This window comes from Seriola aureovittata, chromosome 12 (genome assembly GCF_021018895.1).
Source record: "Seriola aureovittata isolate HTS-2021-v1 ecotype China chromosome 12, ASM2101889v1, whole genome shotgun sequence".
In the NCBI taxonomy this organism is placed as follows: Eukaryota; Metazoa; Chordata; class Actinopteri; order Carangiformes; family Carangidae; genus Seriola; species Seriola aureovittata.
In genome coordinates, this window is record NC_079375.1 from 3346983 (window position 1) to 3363139 (window position 16157).

At 40.6% G+C, this 16157-nt stretch overlaps 1 protein-coding gene across 3 annotated transcripts in view; it reads right to left on the reverse strand.

The window, feature by feature from the left end:
• The window catches only part of LOC130178517 (solute carrier organic anion transporter family member 5A1-like), a 35652-nt gene extending 20257 nt beyond the window's left edge, over positions 1-15395 (reverse strand). Inside the window, exons 1-4 of one of the 3 annotated variants that reach the window (XM_056390839.1) lie at positions 14476-15395; positions 14199-14300; positions 13317-14102; positions 564-696 (exon numbers count right to left, since the gene is read on the reverse strand). In XM_056390839.1, coding sequence (XP_056246814.1) covers positions 564-696; positions 13317-14102; positions 14199-14277 — 998 coding nt within the window. In that variant the 5' untranslated portion in view covers positions 14278-14300; positions 14476-15395. Of the gene's footprint in view, positions 1-563; positions 697-13316 lie in introns of all 3 variants that reach the window. The other 2 variants (XM_056390837.1, XM_056390838.1) reach the window with 2 other exon arrangements.
• Positions 15396-16157: the final 762 nt, after the last annotated feature.

Here is a 16157-nt window from a genome sequence, read left to right on the forward strand (position 1 = left end):
ACTGGTAATATTTTCTTAAAAGATAAGGCTGGCAACAAATCTCATTGATTTTACAATCATTTCTGCCCATCTCTCAGCTTCAAACCACTGGTTCCAACTTAAATCATTAATCTTTCACACTTCACAAATATATAGTTTAATTGTTTTTTTTTTTTTTTAAAGGCTCCTAAAGTATCTGGTTTCTGTAGTTATTAACAAACTTTACTTATGAGAAGAAACAGTGCATTTGTTTTGAGACTATTTTCAGTGGCGGATCAATCCATATTTGGTGCTGTAGTCAGTATTTGTGTCAAAATAAACTACACGTCCACGAAGGAACAATGAAGGATGATGTCACCCAGGGCAACACTGTGGCTCACTGATGTGTTGTAAATAGTTTTTGGAAACAATGGAGCTGATTTTTGGTCTTTTCATAGGATTTACTGACGATGGGACAAATTTTACAGTAATATAATATTTATATATCCAAACTTCTGTACTGGAAAGATAGTTTTGGGATTATCACTAAAATTCAGGTACTACAGTGGCTCCGATTAAAAAAAAAAAAAGAAGATATTTCTCACCAGTTGCCGATGAAGCGGGGGTCGCTCTGGTCAATGTTGACAACAGTCTTGGGGTCCACATAAAAGCCAATGAGGACTCCTCCCAGCAGGTAACCCGCTGCTGGGCCCAGTGCTCCCATCACATACATGATGGCTGACAAGAAGAGAAAAAGGAGATAAGAACAGTGCTCAAACTTTAAAGCTGCAAGAATCCATTTTTGGCAACTACGAACATCAAAACAAGTAGACAGACACAATGTCAGCAGTTTTTCTAAGTTAAACTGAGTTAAACAATTCCCTTCTTCCACATCCAGCAGAGGCTAAGCACCATTATCACCTCAGTGGAGTTGTGTTTGATGAATATAAGTCCAGTATCCCTGCTACTTTTAGCCGTGGTTTGGTCTCCACCTACTTAACTGCTGGAAACATGGCTGATGAGACTGGACCATACAGTGAATGCCCCATAAAACCAAAGCTGTGAGCTACAACAGGTTAACAACCTTTGTACAGCTGCAGAGTTTGTGATATTTTTCTGTGATCTGGACTATGAGCAACCCTCTTCACATTAGAAACAAATTTCATTCAATGTCAAAAATTTCTTTTAATTTTAATAATGTTACCTGCACAAAGATACAGAGAGAGACATTGGCTTGATACCAATAATTTAATAATCAGAAGGATGTTCTAATAATGGAACAAAACCACTGCAGGTTTTAATCAAAACTTTAATCTAATTTTTTTTTTATGATAAATTGACACTTGATTACTTAGGATAGACTTAAAATAACAGCTGGGTACCTGCCAGAGAAGCTGCTTTGGCCCCTTTAAGATCTAAAATTGACAGTTTTAGAAAACTGTTTCCTTACTTTTTCTTCCATATATCAATTTTTCTACTGTCTGTTTCCCAGTGGTCATTTTCCATGTTTCAGCTGGATGCTAACTGTTTCTTACACAACTGCTTACCATTTTAAGACAACTGTGTCATCCTGATCACTACCCTCTCTGAGTCCTATGTACATGATTTTAGCAACATCTGCTATAGGAGAACTACTATATGTCAACTTCTCATTCAATTATCCAAACGCAGTGACATTTGCCTAACTTTAACCCTTATGTAACACTTCAAAACTAATCTAGCATTAAGAGTGGGGGACAAAAGGCCATGTGTGTGGGTCATGTGTGCAGATCATATGACCATAAGGGGCCTGCTTGGGGCTGAAAATAAGATTTCTCCAATTAGAGGGAATTAACATCTTAAATTCCTTGGCTAGAGTTGAAAGGTGGTGTGACTTAAAAAATTCCAAGGTTGGTCAGGCCCTGGACCAGAGTGAACGTTATCTAACTGTCAGAGTCCTGGGAACTCACTGGGAGCTCTGGGTTCATGTCAGCAGTAGACGCCTCATGTCGAACTTTCATCACCAGTGTTGTACTTTTCAAAATAAAACCACAACCTGCCAGTGATGCATCAACAGCTATCATGGCTGACTGTGGGAACACAACTGAAATCTTTTCTCTGCGATTTCCAAAAACTGCCGTGTAGTGTGAACTTCACGCACACAGTCACTAAGACTAATGAAGTTTACAGAATTTTACTTAGTTTATACAGTTTGCTTTTGCTTCCTAGGTACAAATATTTTTTACTTTCACATTTGAACAATCACTTCACTTATTTTCTGACATGTATCTGTTTTTTTTTTTCCTTTTTTTGCATCTATAATGTGCAGTTTTCAAATGTGCTGTTTATTTTTATTTTACAGGAACTACTTTGTGAAGGCGAGTGGGGAACCACAGCAAAGAATAAAGACCATGATCGAAAGTGAGGCTGCAACTAACAATTATTTTCATTATCAGATAATCTGCTAATCTAATTATTTTTGCAATTAATCTGTTCATCATTTGGTCTATAAAATGTCAGAATAGAGTCTGAGTCCAAAATCTGAATATACTCAGTTTTACAATAAAATGACAGAGAAAATCAGCAAATCCTCACTTATTAGATGCCTAATCTGCCAACGTTTGGCAATTTTGCTGAAAAAAAAAAAGTAAAGAAGTTTCTCAATTAGATAATGTGTCTGGTTAATTTTCAGTTGGGTAAGCAGTTAATCAACTTGTTATTGCAGGTCTTAATGGTTTCTCTCTCTACTGTAAATGAACTGTTTTCAGAGGCTTCCTTCAGCAGAAATAGTTCCAATAAAAACTGACATTAAAAATCTGTCAAGAATCCAGAGGAACGTGACATTATTTTTTAAAGATATGTTGAATGTTTTAAATGTCATTGTTTAAAGTTGTAAGAACATAGTATGATAGACAGAATGTATGAAAAATCGCATCACATACAAAGAATTTTAATAATCCATGTCCTCCTACCATTATGCAATACAGATAAAACAACAGTTTTTTTGTTTATTTTCACTCCAATTTGCTTTGGATCTTCATTCCAAGCAAAACATCGATGATTTTCATTGCCCATTTAACTGTAAAGCTGATTTTTCCAATTAAGCTCAAATTATTTATGAAGTGTAACAGGAAGAAAGAGAAAAAATCTCATCACTATTTCACAATACTAAAGTCACAATGATATTTAAACTACAAATTTTCACATGGGAAAATGGAACCAGAGAACGATTGCCAATCTGATAAATGACTTGAAAAATACATTTATTATCAAAATTGCTGTTGATTCATATTCTGTCAATTGTCTAATAAAGTCAGCATTGCACATGACGTAAAACTTTGTCCATACTGAAGAGCATTAATGCATGAACAGTCAGCGTGCCTAACTCCCGAATATTCCTCAAAAACCTGACCCCTCAGAGAAAATCTCATTTTCAGCTCCCTGTCCCCATAAAAGTCAGAGGTATTCCAGAAATGCCAGCGGCAGCACGAGCACTGCAGTTACTCATCTGCCGGGCATCTTCACAGGAGCATATTGTCCATCTCTCCACTCCACTATTACATCATCCGACTGGGTTGGCCAGAGCCTGGGATGATAAAGTATAGGGATGGGATTGAGGGCTTGGATTTTCCAAGGGGACCCTGCAGCATCGTGGATAATCCCTTATCTAGCCGGAGAAGAGGGAAAAACCCTCGGCTGGCAGGCTGCCGTGTTACGCAATGTGATGCAGACTATCAGCAGAGGGATAAGAGACGACCAGGCTGCTGGTGGTAAGGCCGGCGACCAGGCACCGCTGAGATATGAGTAGCCAGAGAGAAAGTGAGAAAAAAAAAACTAAAGACATCGAGATGGAGAAATTTCTACAATTGAAAATGTGAAGTAAATTTCCATAAACTACCTTCATGGAGTTATATTAAAGAGGGTTGTGAAAGAGATGTGAAATGACTACAGTAAGTAATCTGGGCCAATAACTCGGTAATAAAAGGACTTTCTTTACTTCTTTGGGCTGTGGGTGCTGAATTATAGTATTTTATTAGGTTAAGTTAATCAACGGCTTTTGTTAACACAACATTTAACACTGGAGAAGTTTGGTTTCTTTTAATAAAAAAGGCTTTTGAAGACCCATTTGGTCACTTTTTTTCCAGTTATGATAAATGGCAAATGTGTTGTGAAAGCTGGATGATGAATGTAAGACGGGAAACATGATAAAACATTGGTTCCTGTTTCATCCAATCGGTTTTAAATTTCACAAGCATTTTCACAACTTCGACTTTTAATCAACTAATATATTAACTTTAACCCCTCATAATTTTGCCTGTTTATTGGTAGCAGGCCATGACTTCCTCAGCATCTTTATCCAGTAAAACCACCAATCCCCAGCCTCACGCCTGTTCCAGTCCGATCCTCTAGTTTCTTTTCCATGAAACTCACAAACAGGGTGTGTGATGCAGAACTATGACTAGAAATATGCAAAACGTAAAAACTGGAGATCTCTCTCCTGAGCTCTTTTTAGGTCAATGTTACCAACTGCAAAAAATGTTCACTGAAGCATTTTAGATTCTCTCCTTATCTTAGTCTTATACTTCAGTAATCACTTAAAATCAGTTAAATTGTTGCACAGAAGACCCTAGCAACCCAAGTTCACCATGGTGAGGTGATAATAGGCAGGCCTATCACAAGTGCTAATGGCAGCAAATCAACAGTCTCCATGGAAACAGTAGAATTTTACCGCTGTAAAATCTCTTTCACTGCTGTAAATAACTTAATAACTTAAATCTTTTTAAAAGGTTTCCTTAGTTAAGGAAAAAAGTTATGTGCAAAACCCTTAAGTAACTCCTTCAGCTAAATTAAACCTTAAGAAAGTATAAGGTGATTTGTGCAACCTCATGACACCTCCATGCAAAGTGTAGAATCTCTGACGTCCCCTGTGACATCTCAGACACATGAATGACGTGATTTTTGTCGAGTCACAGCAGAACTTATCAAGCGACCATTTTAAAATACACAAAAAAATAGGTGTCATCCAGTGCGCTGAAAGTTACACAGTGTGCCTGTTAAATAAAAGGTAGATGCAGCCAAGCAGTCTGATCTGGTCAGATCTGGTTTATCTGAACTGTGCTGTGAGTCATGTTTTACTGGCTGCAATACCAGCTCTCGTAGTGAGCAGGTAGTTAATAATCCATCTTCCATTTTGCACTTTTCTTCCTTTTTATCCTTGCACACAACTGAGAGGCCCCTTTCTATTATGATAATGTGCTGGTAACTGCCGACTACAGTGTAATAATACTCTAGTATGTCATAATGGGACTCAGCAGGGTTCCTTGCAGTGGTTATGAGCACTCTAGTGCTGCCAAGGTGTTGTATCACCGTCACACACATAATGAGAGTACACAGAGGCCTCTACTGCATCACTAACTGTAGTCTGGCTCCTTACAACCCTGATTACATGAGTGTGGACCTGCTGGGCCAGCGACACGCACCACAACACGGCCGTAAAAGAGATCGATGGCAGCTGTAAATCAGAGGGGAAGCTGTGCGACAGTCACCGCTGGCAAAACACTGTTAATAAATGTAAAACCTAATTTTCTCAATTCCTCAATCAACAAGTAAAAAACTTGTAAGCTTTCAATGCGTTTAGCGTAAATCAAAATCATAAATCAGAACTGGAGTTTTAGTCGTGGTTTCATTAGAGCTTTGCCGGTTGATGGATGGGTTTATCTGTAACATACAGCTTTATAAAGACGACAAAACTGAAGCTGCAGTGTTTTTTTTTTGGTCGCACCAGATACGGCAGCAGTAAATGCTGAGCGAGGAGCCATGTGACGTAGTGTTCAGGGGGGGACAGACTGACACAGACAGAGCTGAAGCCAGGTCAGGCCGGACTGCAGCGAGATGGAAAGGGGAGGGGGCAGCGTTCGACCACACAATGAAATGTTATGGGATGTGAGCGATGTCATGGCAACCTGCTGACAAAGCACTGTCTCATTACAACTTCCCAGCGAGCTGCCAGCACCAACATCAGACACCCTGCCTCCATGAAATCAGTGCTCAGGCTTCCTGCACTTTTTTACCTCAGAGTATTTTCATGATCCTCAGCGGGTCTGTGTTGATAGGAGTCACTGTCGACCTGCTGCTCATGGCGACTGCTGGTTTCAACTGCTAAAACCACTGAGTGATTAACAGGATTCTCCAGAGGTTTAGTATCACAGTTCCATAAAAGAGGGGACTCACAAGGGAAAGATTATAGTCAGAGGCGGGATATTCTGACTTTTAGTCCCTAAGACTATCTGTTAACCTCCCACTCTTCCCATAAAGCCCTTTTTCTTCATTAGAGCCTCTGTCTTCTAAATGACATGGCCTTCAAACTCTTTACACTAAAAATATGCAGCCCTCAAGTAATGGGTTCTTTTTTTTTTTTTCAAGAGTCACAGAGGAGACATTGTACTGAAACGTAGTAACCATGACGGGTAAACCGGAATTCCCCTGTAAATGTGTACTGTAGTTTATGCCTGCACTACTACGCCTAAATACAATGACCAGAAGTAAAAAACTAATGTTACGCTATAAACCAACTACACCACAGGCACATGACTTCAACGTCACCACCACTAAACTTCATCTTGTCGTTAGATTTAGTTCTGACCTCTTCAACAAAAGCCTCTCCTCTTACAAAGTAGATCGGTTTTAAAGTTTAACGGTTAACGTTAACTTCTGTAGTCTCATTTAGACACTTGTTAGCAACTGGACTATTTTAAGAGACGTAAATGCTTACAGAAATCAGGACTGGGGCATTTACTGACGCATTTTACGTCGTAGAATAAAATGTGAAAATGTTTTTAGCTTCTGAACTCGATAGACTTCTCTATCGCTGTTCCTTCTCTCTTTATCTCCCTCTCTCTCTCTCCTTTAAGACCACTTATGAAGTTGATAACATAACTTAAAAAACATTTTAACATCAACAAACACTTAAATGTTCAGTGCCATTAAGCCCTTCAGTCTCCTAATCCCTGGGCTAATCCTTGGGCTGAAACTACTTCCCTATAACACTGACTTTTTCTGAGCCAGGAATTAAATTTAGTCCCTGGTTCCTCTTGCTCTAGGAAAAGTTCAGGCAGTGATCATTGGCCTTTTTGAATGTCAGAAAAATTTAAATAAAGTTTTGTTGGCTGTACAACCTACATTTGAAACATTTGTCGACTGGTGAAGTTTTTTGGACCCCCCGTTAGAGAGAAGTGTGAGGTTCCTTAGTGATACGGCAGGTTAAAGGTTTAATCAAACGACCCTGCTGAGAGATGTCCCTTACAACCTGTCAAATTTAAGCAAATTAGAGCATAAAAGTAGATGTTAATTTCCTACAACAAAGTGGGCCGAGAGGCACAGACATGCGAGATGAAACAGCGGTCAAACAGACCGCAGTGTCTGTTTAAGCACACCAGCTGGTTTCTGTACATCCCAGTCTTGGTTTTCTGGTTTAGACTTTTAGGTCAGTCTCTCAGCTTTTATATCCACTGGTCAAACCAAAACCTGACCCACCAGTAAAGCTTGATACCAAGAATACATAAAGGGCCAAAAAGAGGCACAGTGGTGAGGAAAAGTAATACATTCCTTCTTTTACTCATCATTTACAAGCCTTTACCTGCCCATGTTTCTAGCAGCGCTTCAATGATGCCATAGTAGAGACAAAAACAGGCAGGAAGCTAACTTTTTATACAAACTAGCTTTTTCAAATACAATTTTATGGATTTAATCAGTGCACTGAAGGAGTTTAAGATGATCTCAGGCTGCATTATTTTAAGGAATTAGAAGTTATTATAAGGCCAATAAGTTATATATTCCCTTTATGCCTTCATGTCTTGTTGAAGTATCTATACATATAAACTATTCTTGCTTTGATAGCATGTCTTTTAAAAACATGATTAATCTCTAGGAGTAAACAGGAAACTCAGCTTGTAGACATGACTTTATATCTTATCCAGAAAATATCATAAAACCCGTGTTTCATGGTTGTTTGGTTGATGGTGTTTATTCCAAAGTGTATAATTAAATTGACTCTTGGGCACAATATTTGACTCCCATTGCAAGACAAAACAGTAGAAGAATAAAAAAAAATATGATCAAAATAGAAAACTGGTTTACAAACTCAAGCGCACGTCAAGATGTCTGAATCTACCACCAACCATCTACCATACCATCCAATTAGACAACAACTCATCTCTTATTACTATCATTATAATAGCATAATAGAAGCAACTCTCCACAGGTCTGACCTCACATGCACAGAGCTGTAACATGACGAACATGTCGAAACACGGCAGCCCTGTTAAACCCGCTGAGGACCATATTGTGTCTCTGAGCTGGCACATTAAAATTTCAAGTGGTTGCAGCGTGGCCCGCTGCCTCGCATGGGAGCCAAACAGAGCATCTCTTATTGGGGTTACAAAGCAATATTGTGCTGAATTATTCTAATGGATGTCTGTTGCGCCTTTGGGCATGATCTCATATGTAGGTTAATGCAAAAGAGGGCCAAAATGGACCAGAATGTTTATTGTACCGCAGACAGCAAGTGCACTGCACCCATACTGGCACAAAACGGTGTGGTAATGATGAAGTACTGGCTCTGTTTCAGGACCTTCTCTTCTCACTTGGTAAATATCAGCTCCTTGTTGCTCCCCTCTCTGCCAAAGTTTCCTTTAGTTCGAAACATAGATGATGGATTAGGTTTTGTTCAGTTTATCCTTCTTACACTGGAGCTATGAGTGTTTTGGGACTGATTTGAAGATTAGTGTAAACTTCTAACACAATGCATGGTCTTTGAAGTTTTAGGCCCTAGCCAGTCCACCATCTCCAGCTCGAATACGCAGCTGACTGAACTTAAGCTGTGAGATCCCCAGTACTCTGAAACAAGATATTACCATAATGTTTAACCCATTTTGTCATTAAAGACCCCCTCTGATGAAAATTGTTAACGTCCATATGATGTTTTATATAATACAAGACATCGTGAGCGAAATAATCAACGAAATAGTCAACCCCATGACTGAGTGTTTCCACCTTGAAATGCAGTGAACCAATGACAGTGTCATAAAAACAGATTCAGACAGCCAGGGTTTCATACGTCACAAACCTAAGGAACCAATCCTGTCGACTTGTGGGGACGGGGGGCGGGGGTAAATAAACTTTAAACCTTGTCAGAACAGAGAGAGAGAGAGTTAGCATTAGCACAACCATTAACACTGTGCCAGCTACTGCCAGTTACAAGCTAACAAACAACATAAACAAATAAAAGATGCTAACTGCGCTAACTGTTCTGATCCATCTGCTAGTCTCTGTTTCTGGCCTCAACAGACTCCTCATCTGAGTCTGGGTCTGACTGAGGCTCAAACATGTGGCTGAGTCTCTCTGATGTTTCCTCCTCTAACCATCTTGATGCTCTCTGCTCTTTCACCTGTCCACCTGGAGCAAGGCCTGATCCAGAGTTCTCAATGAGGAAGTAAGAATAGAGGAGCTTCAGACCCAGATTTCCAATTTTTTTCACTTTTTAATGTGGGAAAACCACATTAAACAAAATATCAATCATAGCAGAGGATTTTGACATAGTTACAAACACATCTGGAGAGAAACTTTAAAAATCTTCTTCAAAAGCATTATACTGGACAAGACTGTAATGTATCAGTAGCAGTAAGGCTTATATCAGTAGTACTGAAATAGTAACACTGGTTACCATGACTAATAGCAGTATTAGAAACACCAAGTAACTCCAAAGCTCTTGTGTCATGTGAACTTGTCATCAGTTGGATTCCTCCTTTTAATAAAAAATTACCAGCAATAAATCCAATTGTCCCAGTGAGACGCTCCTTCAAGGCGGGGCAGGAGCCTTAAAAAAGATGTTGCATTGTGTTACTGCTGGGCTTACCCCATTCCCACTGGTCATGGCCATCCAACTTAACATTCACTACAAACTCAAGTTTAAATCTCCCTCCCTATCGACTTTTTATCTCCATTAACAGCCGAGAGAAACCAAAAGACACCTTTGATCTGACGAGGGATCACAAGACAAATGGTACTGATTGATTTTTGTTTGCGCTTACCACGGCCCTGTGCCAGGACATGCCCCCTTTGCTTCTGTAAGCCCTCGATCAATGTGTGTTCTTTTTTTTTTGTTGTTTTTTTAAAGTGACTGCAGAGATAAAGCGGCGGGCTAAATGAATACAGCGGTGGTCTATCTTAGATGGCATTCCAGCTTAGTCCTCAATATGGCCGCAGATTTACTTACAGCATCATCTGTCTCCGCTCATCTCATGTTTTGCCACTAACATAATAACCTAAGTAGGCTAAGTAGTGTAAGAGGCCTATCTTTGCACAGTCAGCCCTTTGTTGTATTTGTATTGGACTGGAGAATTCAACTCAGGCGAAAGCGAGGGGGCGTCTCAAATCTACAAATTAATGCTCCAAATTACCTGGTGTAGCACTTTAAAAAAAAAAATTAGGGGAATGTTATCTCCTCCATATCAGTCAACACACATCTGATGGTTTTTTTCACACGCAATTTTTTTATCTCTTCAGTTCTTATCTGTTCAGTTGGTATTAGGATTTATTCGCCAAGTCTCTTTCCATTGCTTGCAGTGTTTTAACCTTATTATCGAATTTCTATTGTTTCCACTCAAGTGTTTTCTTTTTTTTTTTCAAATTAAAAATGTTCATAAAAACAGGAGGATGGAAATGAGCCTTGTGTTAGCAGCAAGAGGACGTCAAGGGTACTTTGATTTCTGACATTTGATATCCAGGATTAGAGCTGGTTACCACAAACCTCCATTTACATGCTAAAACATGACATTATGAAAAGATAAAAAGAGAATTTCAGCTGTGAATATTGTCAAAAAATAAGTACTCCAAATGAAAGCTGCTTACTTTGGAAAATAATAGTAAGTGAGACACAATATTTACCAGTGTAAAACTGGCTGAACTTTCCTGCTTTGTGTTTTTCATAATGGACTGGATTAAAAACAACAAAAAAAAAACGGACCGGTTCCTCATTCCAGTGGCTGGAGAAGCTGTCAGCTGCTATTAAACCAACCGACTACACCGACATGTTTCTGCAGCCAAACAGAATCTGCTCCTGTTGACTGGGACGCTCTGCTCTGCTCTGTCCTGCCGTTGCTTGCCGTATACTGGACACAAACGTTTTCATTCAGCAGCCACAAAAGCAACTGAATGCCAAAGTTTACTGGTCAAGTGGGTGTCGTCAGACAAACACTTTTTGGTTCTGTGCCAAAGTGGCTGGTGGAGCAGATGAAGTTACAACAGCCAGATTGGTTTTGCTAAAGGCAAGAGTCATTCAAATGATTTTCAATTTTAAAGTTTCTCCAAACTTCACCATATGCTAAAAATTGTATTGAAGGAAAATCACATTGTTTGATCTATTACATGTCAGAAAATGATGAACACTGATCAACATCATTTCTCATAGTTCAATGTAATGTCTTCAAGTTGCTTGTTTTGTCCAACCAACAGTCAAATTCTGACACTCATCCATTTTTCAGGGGTCCACTGACTCCACAACCAAATACTCAACATCATTTGATAAGTGTCTGGGATCAACTTTACCACTGTGCTTCCTTAACTTTTTTTAATTTCACTTTCCAGCACTACTGCATATCTTGTTTTGACAGCCTCGACGATCGCATACGGGTGTGATGTTTCAGCGTCCACACACTTTTGGCCATGCAGTGTACTGTTTATGAGGAAATGTTATGTTTTGTTTTGCTTATTATTTCTTTTTGGCATTGAAATTAAGACCAATAGACTCATGCATTTTGTATTTCTCTATACTACAGCCTGTTAAGTGTCCAATTACATTTCACTCTCCAGTCTCTTTGCAGGTGACATGGTGCCACCAACCAGCTGCTGCACTGAGCAAAGCTCCCCTGTAGTTCTATTAAAAAGAACGAAAAACTAAGGGCTTTGACCAAAGCTGATCCTCAGTGGCACTTTTACTGCCCCACTCTCCAACAACAGGAATGCACATAAGTCCTTCCCTCCGCTTCCCCTACTCTCTTTCATAACACAGCTCTCATTTGTTAGTTTAATTCGGCTTTACCTTGTTTGAGGCTACTGGGGCGAGAACTTCTGGGGAAGCATGTGAAGGGGGGGGGGGGGGGGGGTATAGTTTCAAGGTCACATAGTCAATTTGGCCACAGAACTTTCTGGAGCAAATCTGACATGCAGGTGGTGGCGGTGGCAAATGTGGCCATAACAGAAACTCAGTGTCACTGGTTTTAGTTTCAGCAACAATTCTGGTGAATGATTCATATGATTTATCATCAAGCATCTCAACATATGAGAACTTGCTGCTTTTCTTTATGAGGGAAAATGTAATGTTGTCGAGTTTTGGGCTGTTGGGCAATATTCATTGATATTGAAAACCTCTTCTAAACTGTCATAATTCACAACTCAATGGTGAAAGTCATGAGTCTGTACAATATGGCTGATCATCACAGAGTCTTGGCCCGTGATGTGTTGGACCTCGGACGTCTTAGGTGTCACAGTTATATTAAATGAGTTTGATATTTACAACTGAATTCTGGACAAATGTCAACATTAATCATGATCATGTCATTTGAGACAGTTTAATGTCAAAAACCTTTGTTTTAACTGTTTGACTGAAACTATAACTTAAGCAAGATGATCTTAGCACATAGATTTAGAACGAGACAAAGATCATCGTAGCCTTAAGTTGCTTTTGGAAACAGGGGCCTGGTCGGTCGTTGTGTTGATTGTCTTCAGTCTGAAACACTGTAGAAACTAGTTGCTTCTTGCGTGAAATGGGTTTTTTAGTTTGTTTTTAGTTTGTCTCACAGCCCAAATACAAGCAACTCAGGCCTTAAAACTAAAAGTCAAATGGTTAATCCTGAATTAAGCCTGAATTTCTTACATTTAGCTAACTGTGACTCAACCCCTCTCTTCTTCTTTAGAGTATACCTGAAGAAATGTCTGAATATGAACATCAGCCCAGATTTAGTTTTACTCTGCAGGGCCTTCCAAACTTGAGGAACCATATTCATCTGCTATTCCCAATTTGAACACTGTATTTGGGGGATCGGGGGCTCATTTGTGTCCTAATTTCTACTGGATTTATTGGAAGAGCAAGAAGCATTTTCAGGTGCTGCATTATGCTGGATGTGAATGTCAACTGATCCTAACATGATTACAGATCATATGAAGACAACAAATATAAGTGCAGCTCAAACACCTGCAGGTTTTCATTCAAACCAATCACTGCACAGATAATTTCACTGATTATATGAAACCTAATTGGTAAGACCAGCTGCCATAAAGGTTAGCTGGAACGAAACTCCTCACCCATACCTACAAACTCTTACCTAGATACAGTGAGGCGTTCTCCTTCTTGACGTTGTCATCCAGGTAGGTGGGTCCCAGCGTGTAGATGGGCGTGGATCCCATGCCTACCAGGATCTGAGCGATGATGAACAGCGCCACGTACAGGTTGTGCTCGTTGCCCTCCTGGTCTCTGGGACAGGAAGTGATGTCGACGCGGTCCCTGCCACTGGCGTTGCTGTTCATGCACAGGCCCTCATTGCCGGAAGATGAGTTGACCTCCTTGATCTGGTACGCCGGGGAGATGAAGTGAGGTAAGGAGAAGAGGGCGGCACCCACGGCAATGAAAACCCCACCTACCGCCAGCCAGCGAGGCCTCTGACCCCGTCCGCCAAAGTAGCTGATGAAGACGACCACCAGGAGGCTCCCGATGTCGAAACAGCTGACGAGGAGGCCTGACTCAGAGCTCCTCAGGCTGTACCTCTTCTCTATAGTGGTGATGACGCTGCTGAGGTAGCCCGACACCATGAGCGACTGGATGAATGTCAGGTAGCACATGCAGAAAAGGAAGCAGCGCGAGTCCTGTAAGATAATGCCCAGGTACTTCCTACTGGGCAGGCGAATCTGTGCTAGCCTGGAAGCAAAAAACCCCGGGGGCTTCCTCCTTGCAATGTTTTTACTCCTACGGATCTCCGTGTTCTCCATGTACGAGCTCGGCCTGTTGAGCGCCGACTTCCCTGGCTTGGGTAGGTAGTTTGTCCTGGTTGGGGACTCTGCCTCGAAGGACTCGGTTTTGGCCGGGAGCTGGATGAATTCTGCGCTCTCTTCCACTGTTATGGACATTCGCACAGAACTAGCCAGTAAGGTTTCCTTTTGAGGTGCTGCGTCATTTAAAATAGGCATACTTTTAGATTTGAAGTTTGTACCTGGTTCCTCTAGCTCACTGGAGAACCCGTCCTCTTTCTGAAGCGACTCAGACAACTCTGCTTCTTCGTGGTCAGCCATTATGTTCAGTCAAACCCACCTTTCTTTAGGGGTTAGAAAAATAAACCAGCCCAGTTTCAAGCCTACATTTACAGTTCAGGGGCTGCTGCCCATTACATTTATTATTAATAGGTACATCTACTCCCACAAATAGAGTCTGTGGTGCCTAAAGAGGCCCAGAAAAAGCAAATATGACAACCAAACTCAAAGTAGACTCACAGCTTTTGCTTATCTGCAGCGCAGGCAGTACAGCCTCTGGGTTTGTTTATCTTGTCATGCACACTTGCCTTCTGCCACCATCTAATCCGGAGGTGGAGACCGCTCAGGCCTCTTCAGCTTGACCAGCGGAGCTCCAGGGCCAGGGCTCCCTGCAGATGCACAGCATTTCCAGTCTCAGCAGGACGCTGCTGCTGCTGCTCCTCGTCTGGCAGGGATGAAATCAACTTGCAGAGCCTGCGACGCATCCCTGGCGCCCCTGCCAATGAAGATCACACAGTGTCACTACATTAAATGATGATGCTCCCCTTCTCCTAACTCTTCCTTCCCAAGTCAAGGGCATCCCCCCCTCCACCCGCATCCGATGTTATCACCGCACCAGCTGTCTCTGCGGGGGAGAGAGGCTGTCATTTAGTGATTATATTTCTGTGCGAGTCCCTTGAGGTGTGTATGGGAATAAATAAAAATCAGGAAAGGAGAGGAGCCGTCGAGGAAAACGAGTGGGCAACGACAGAAGTCCGAGGAGTCTGGCGACGAACTGCTCTGCTAACAATGCTTCTCCGAAACACCGCAGTGCTCCTCTCAGTTGTTTCCAAGCTCAGGACCTTAACACGGAAACAGGAGAAGTGCACTTCACAATAAAGGCGTACAATTTAACATGCAATCCAATAGCACTGAAACGTATCCACAAATCACTTAATGTGTAGTAAAACACAGTGACATTGCCTTAAAAAAAATTAAAAGAAAAGAACACAATATTCGTTATGTATGCTTCATAATGAATTCGGCATGAGTAATATACGATAACACTAAATCAAACGGGCTAAATTTCAGTTTCCATTAGCAAACCATTTTACGGTTTTAGCTATCCAACATCAGCTTGGTAGCGCAAATGAGGGATAAATTAACAGCATTTGTTTATTATTCACAAGCAATTAGCTAAGAAAGTATTGTCAAAATGTACCAGTCAGAAAAAATGTTTTATATACTACGTCTGAAATGTTACAATTTGTCTAAATATCTGGTAACTACTGTCTCATTGAATTGAGTTTTGCGTCTAGCCATCAATTTAGGATTTTACTCTGAAAAGGACAAACACAAGTCCTCATTTACTACCACAGAGTGTATTTACTACACGACTATCGTCCCAGCTAGCCCTACAGCTAGCGGCTAAACATAAGACAACAACAATGGCGACACTGCGCTTCACCACCCGAAACTCTGAAGAGACGGCCTGGCATTACACCTCCGTATCCGTCATACAAAACAGTCTCCGAGGGGCCTGGCAGTTAAAGTCGGACAAAAGCCGCGTTTATACAAAAAATCCCACCTGCAAAACATCTTTTCGTGAGCTACATCAAAGCGCAAGGGGTTAGTTAAGGCAATACCGGAAACAGGTTTTGCTTTCAGAATAAAAGCATAGCGTGTAGAGTTAGGATTTTTGTTGTTTTTCTTTTTTCTTTTTTTTTTTTGGATTTGATGGTACGTGTAAAAATACATACATGTAATTTAAGTATGAAATAAGACATACAAATTAGTAAAGTGCAATAAAAAGTTACAATGCAGTGAGGTATACAATATAATATGTAGCCCCTAAATGAATTCAGTTAAAGCCAGAATTATACTTACAGTCAGGTTTTCTGGTACTTTGATTCAAATATGTGGCGCAAAAAAACTGACATCAG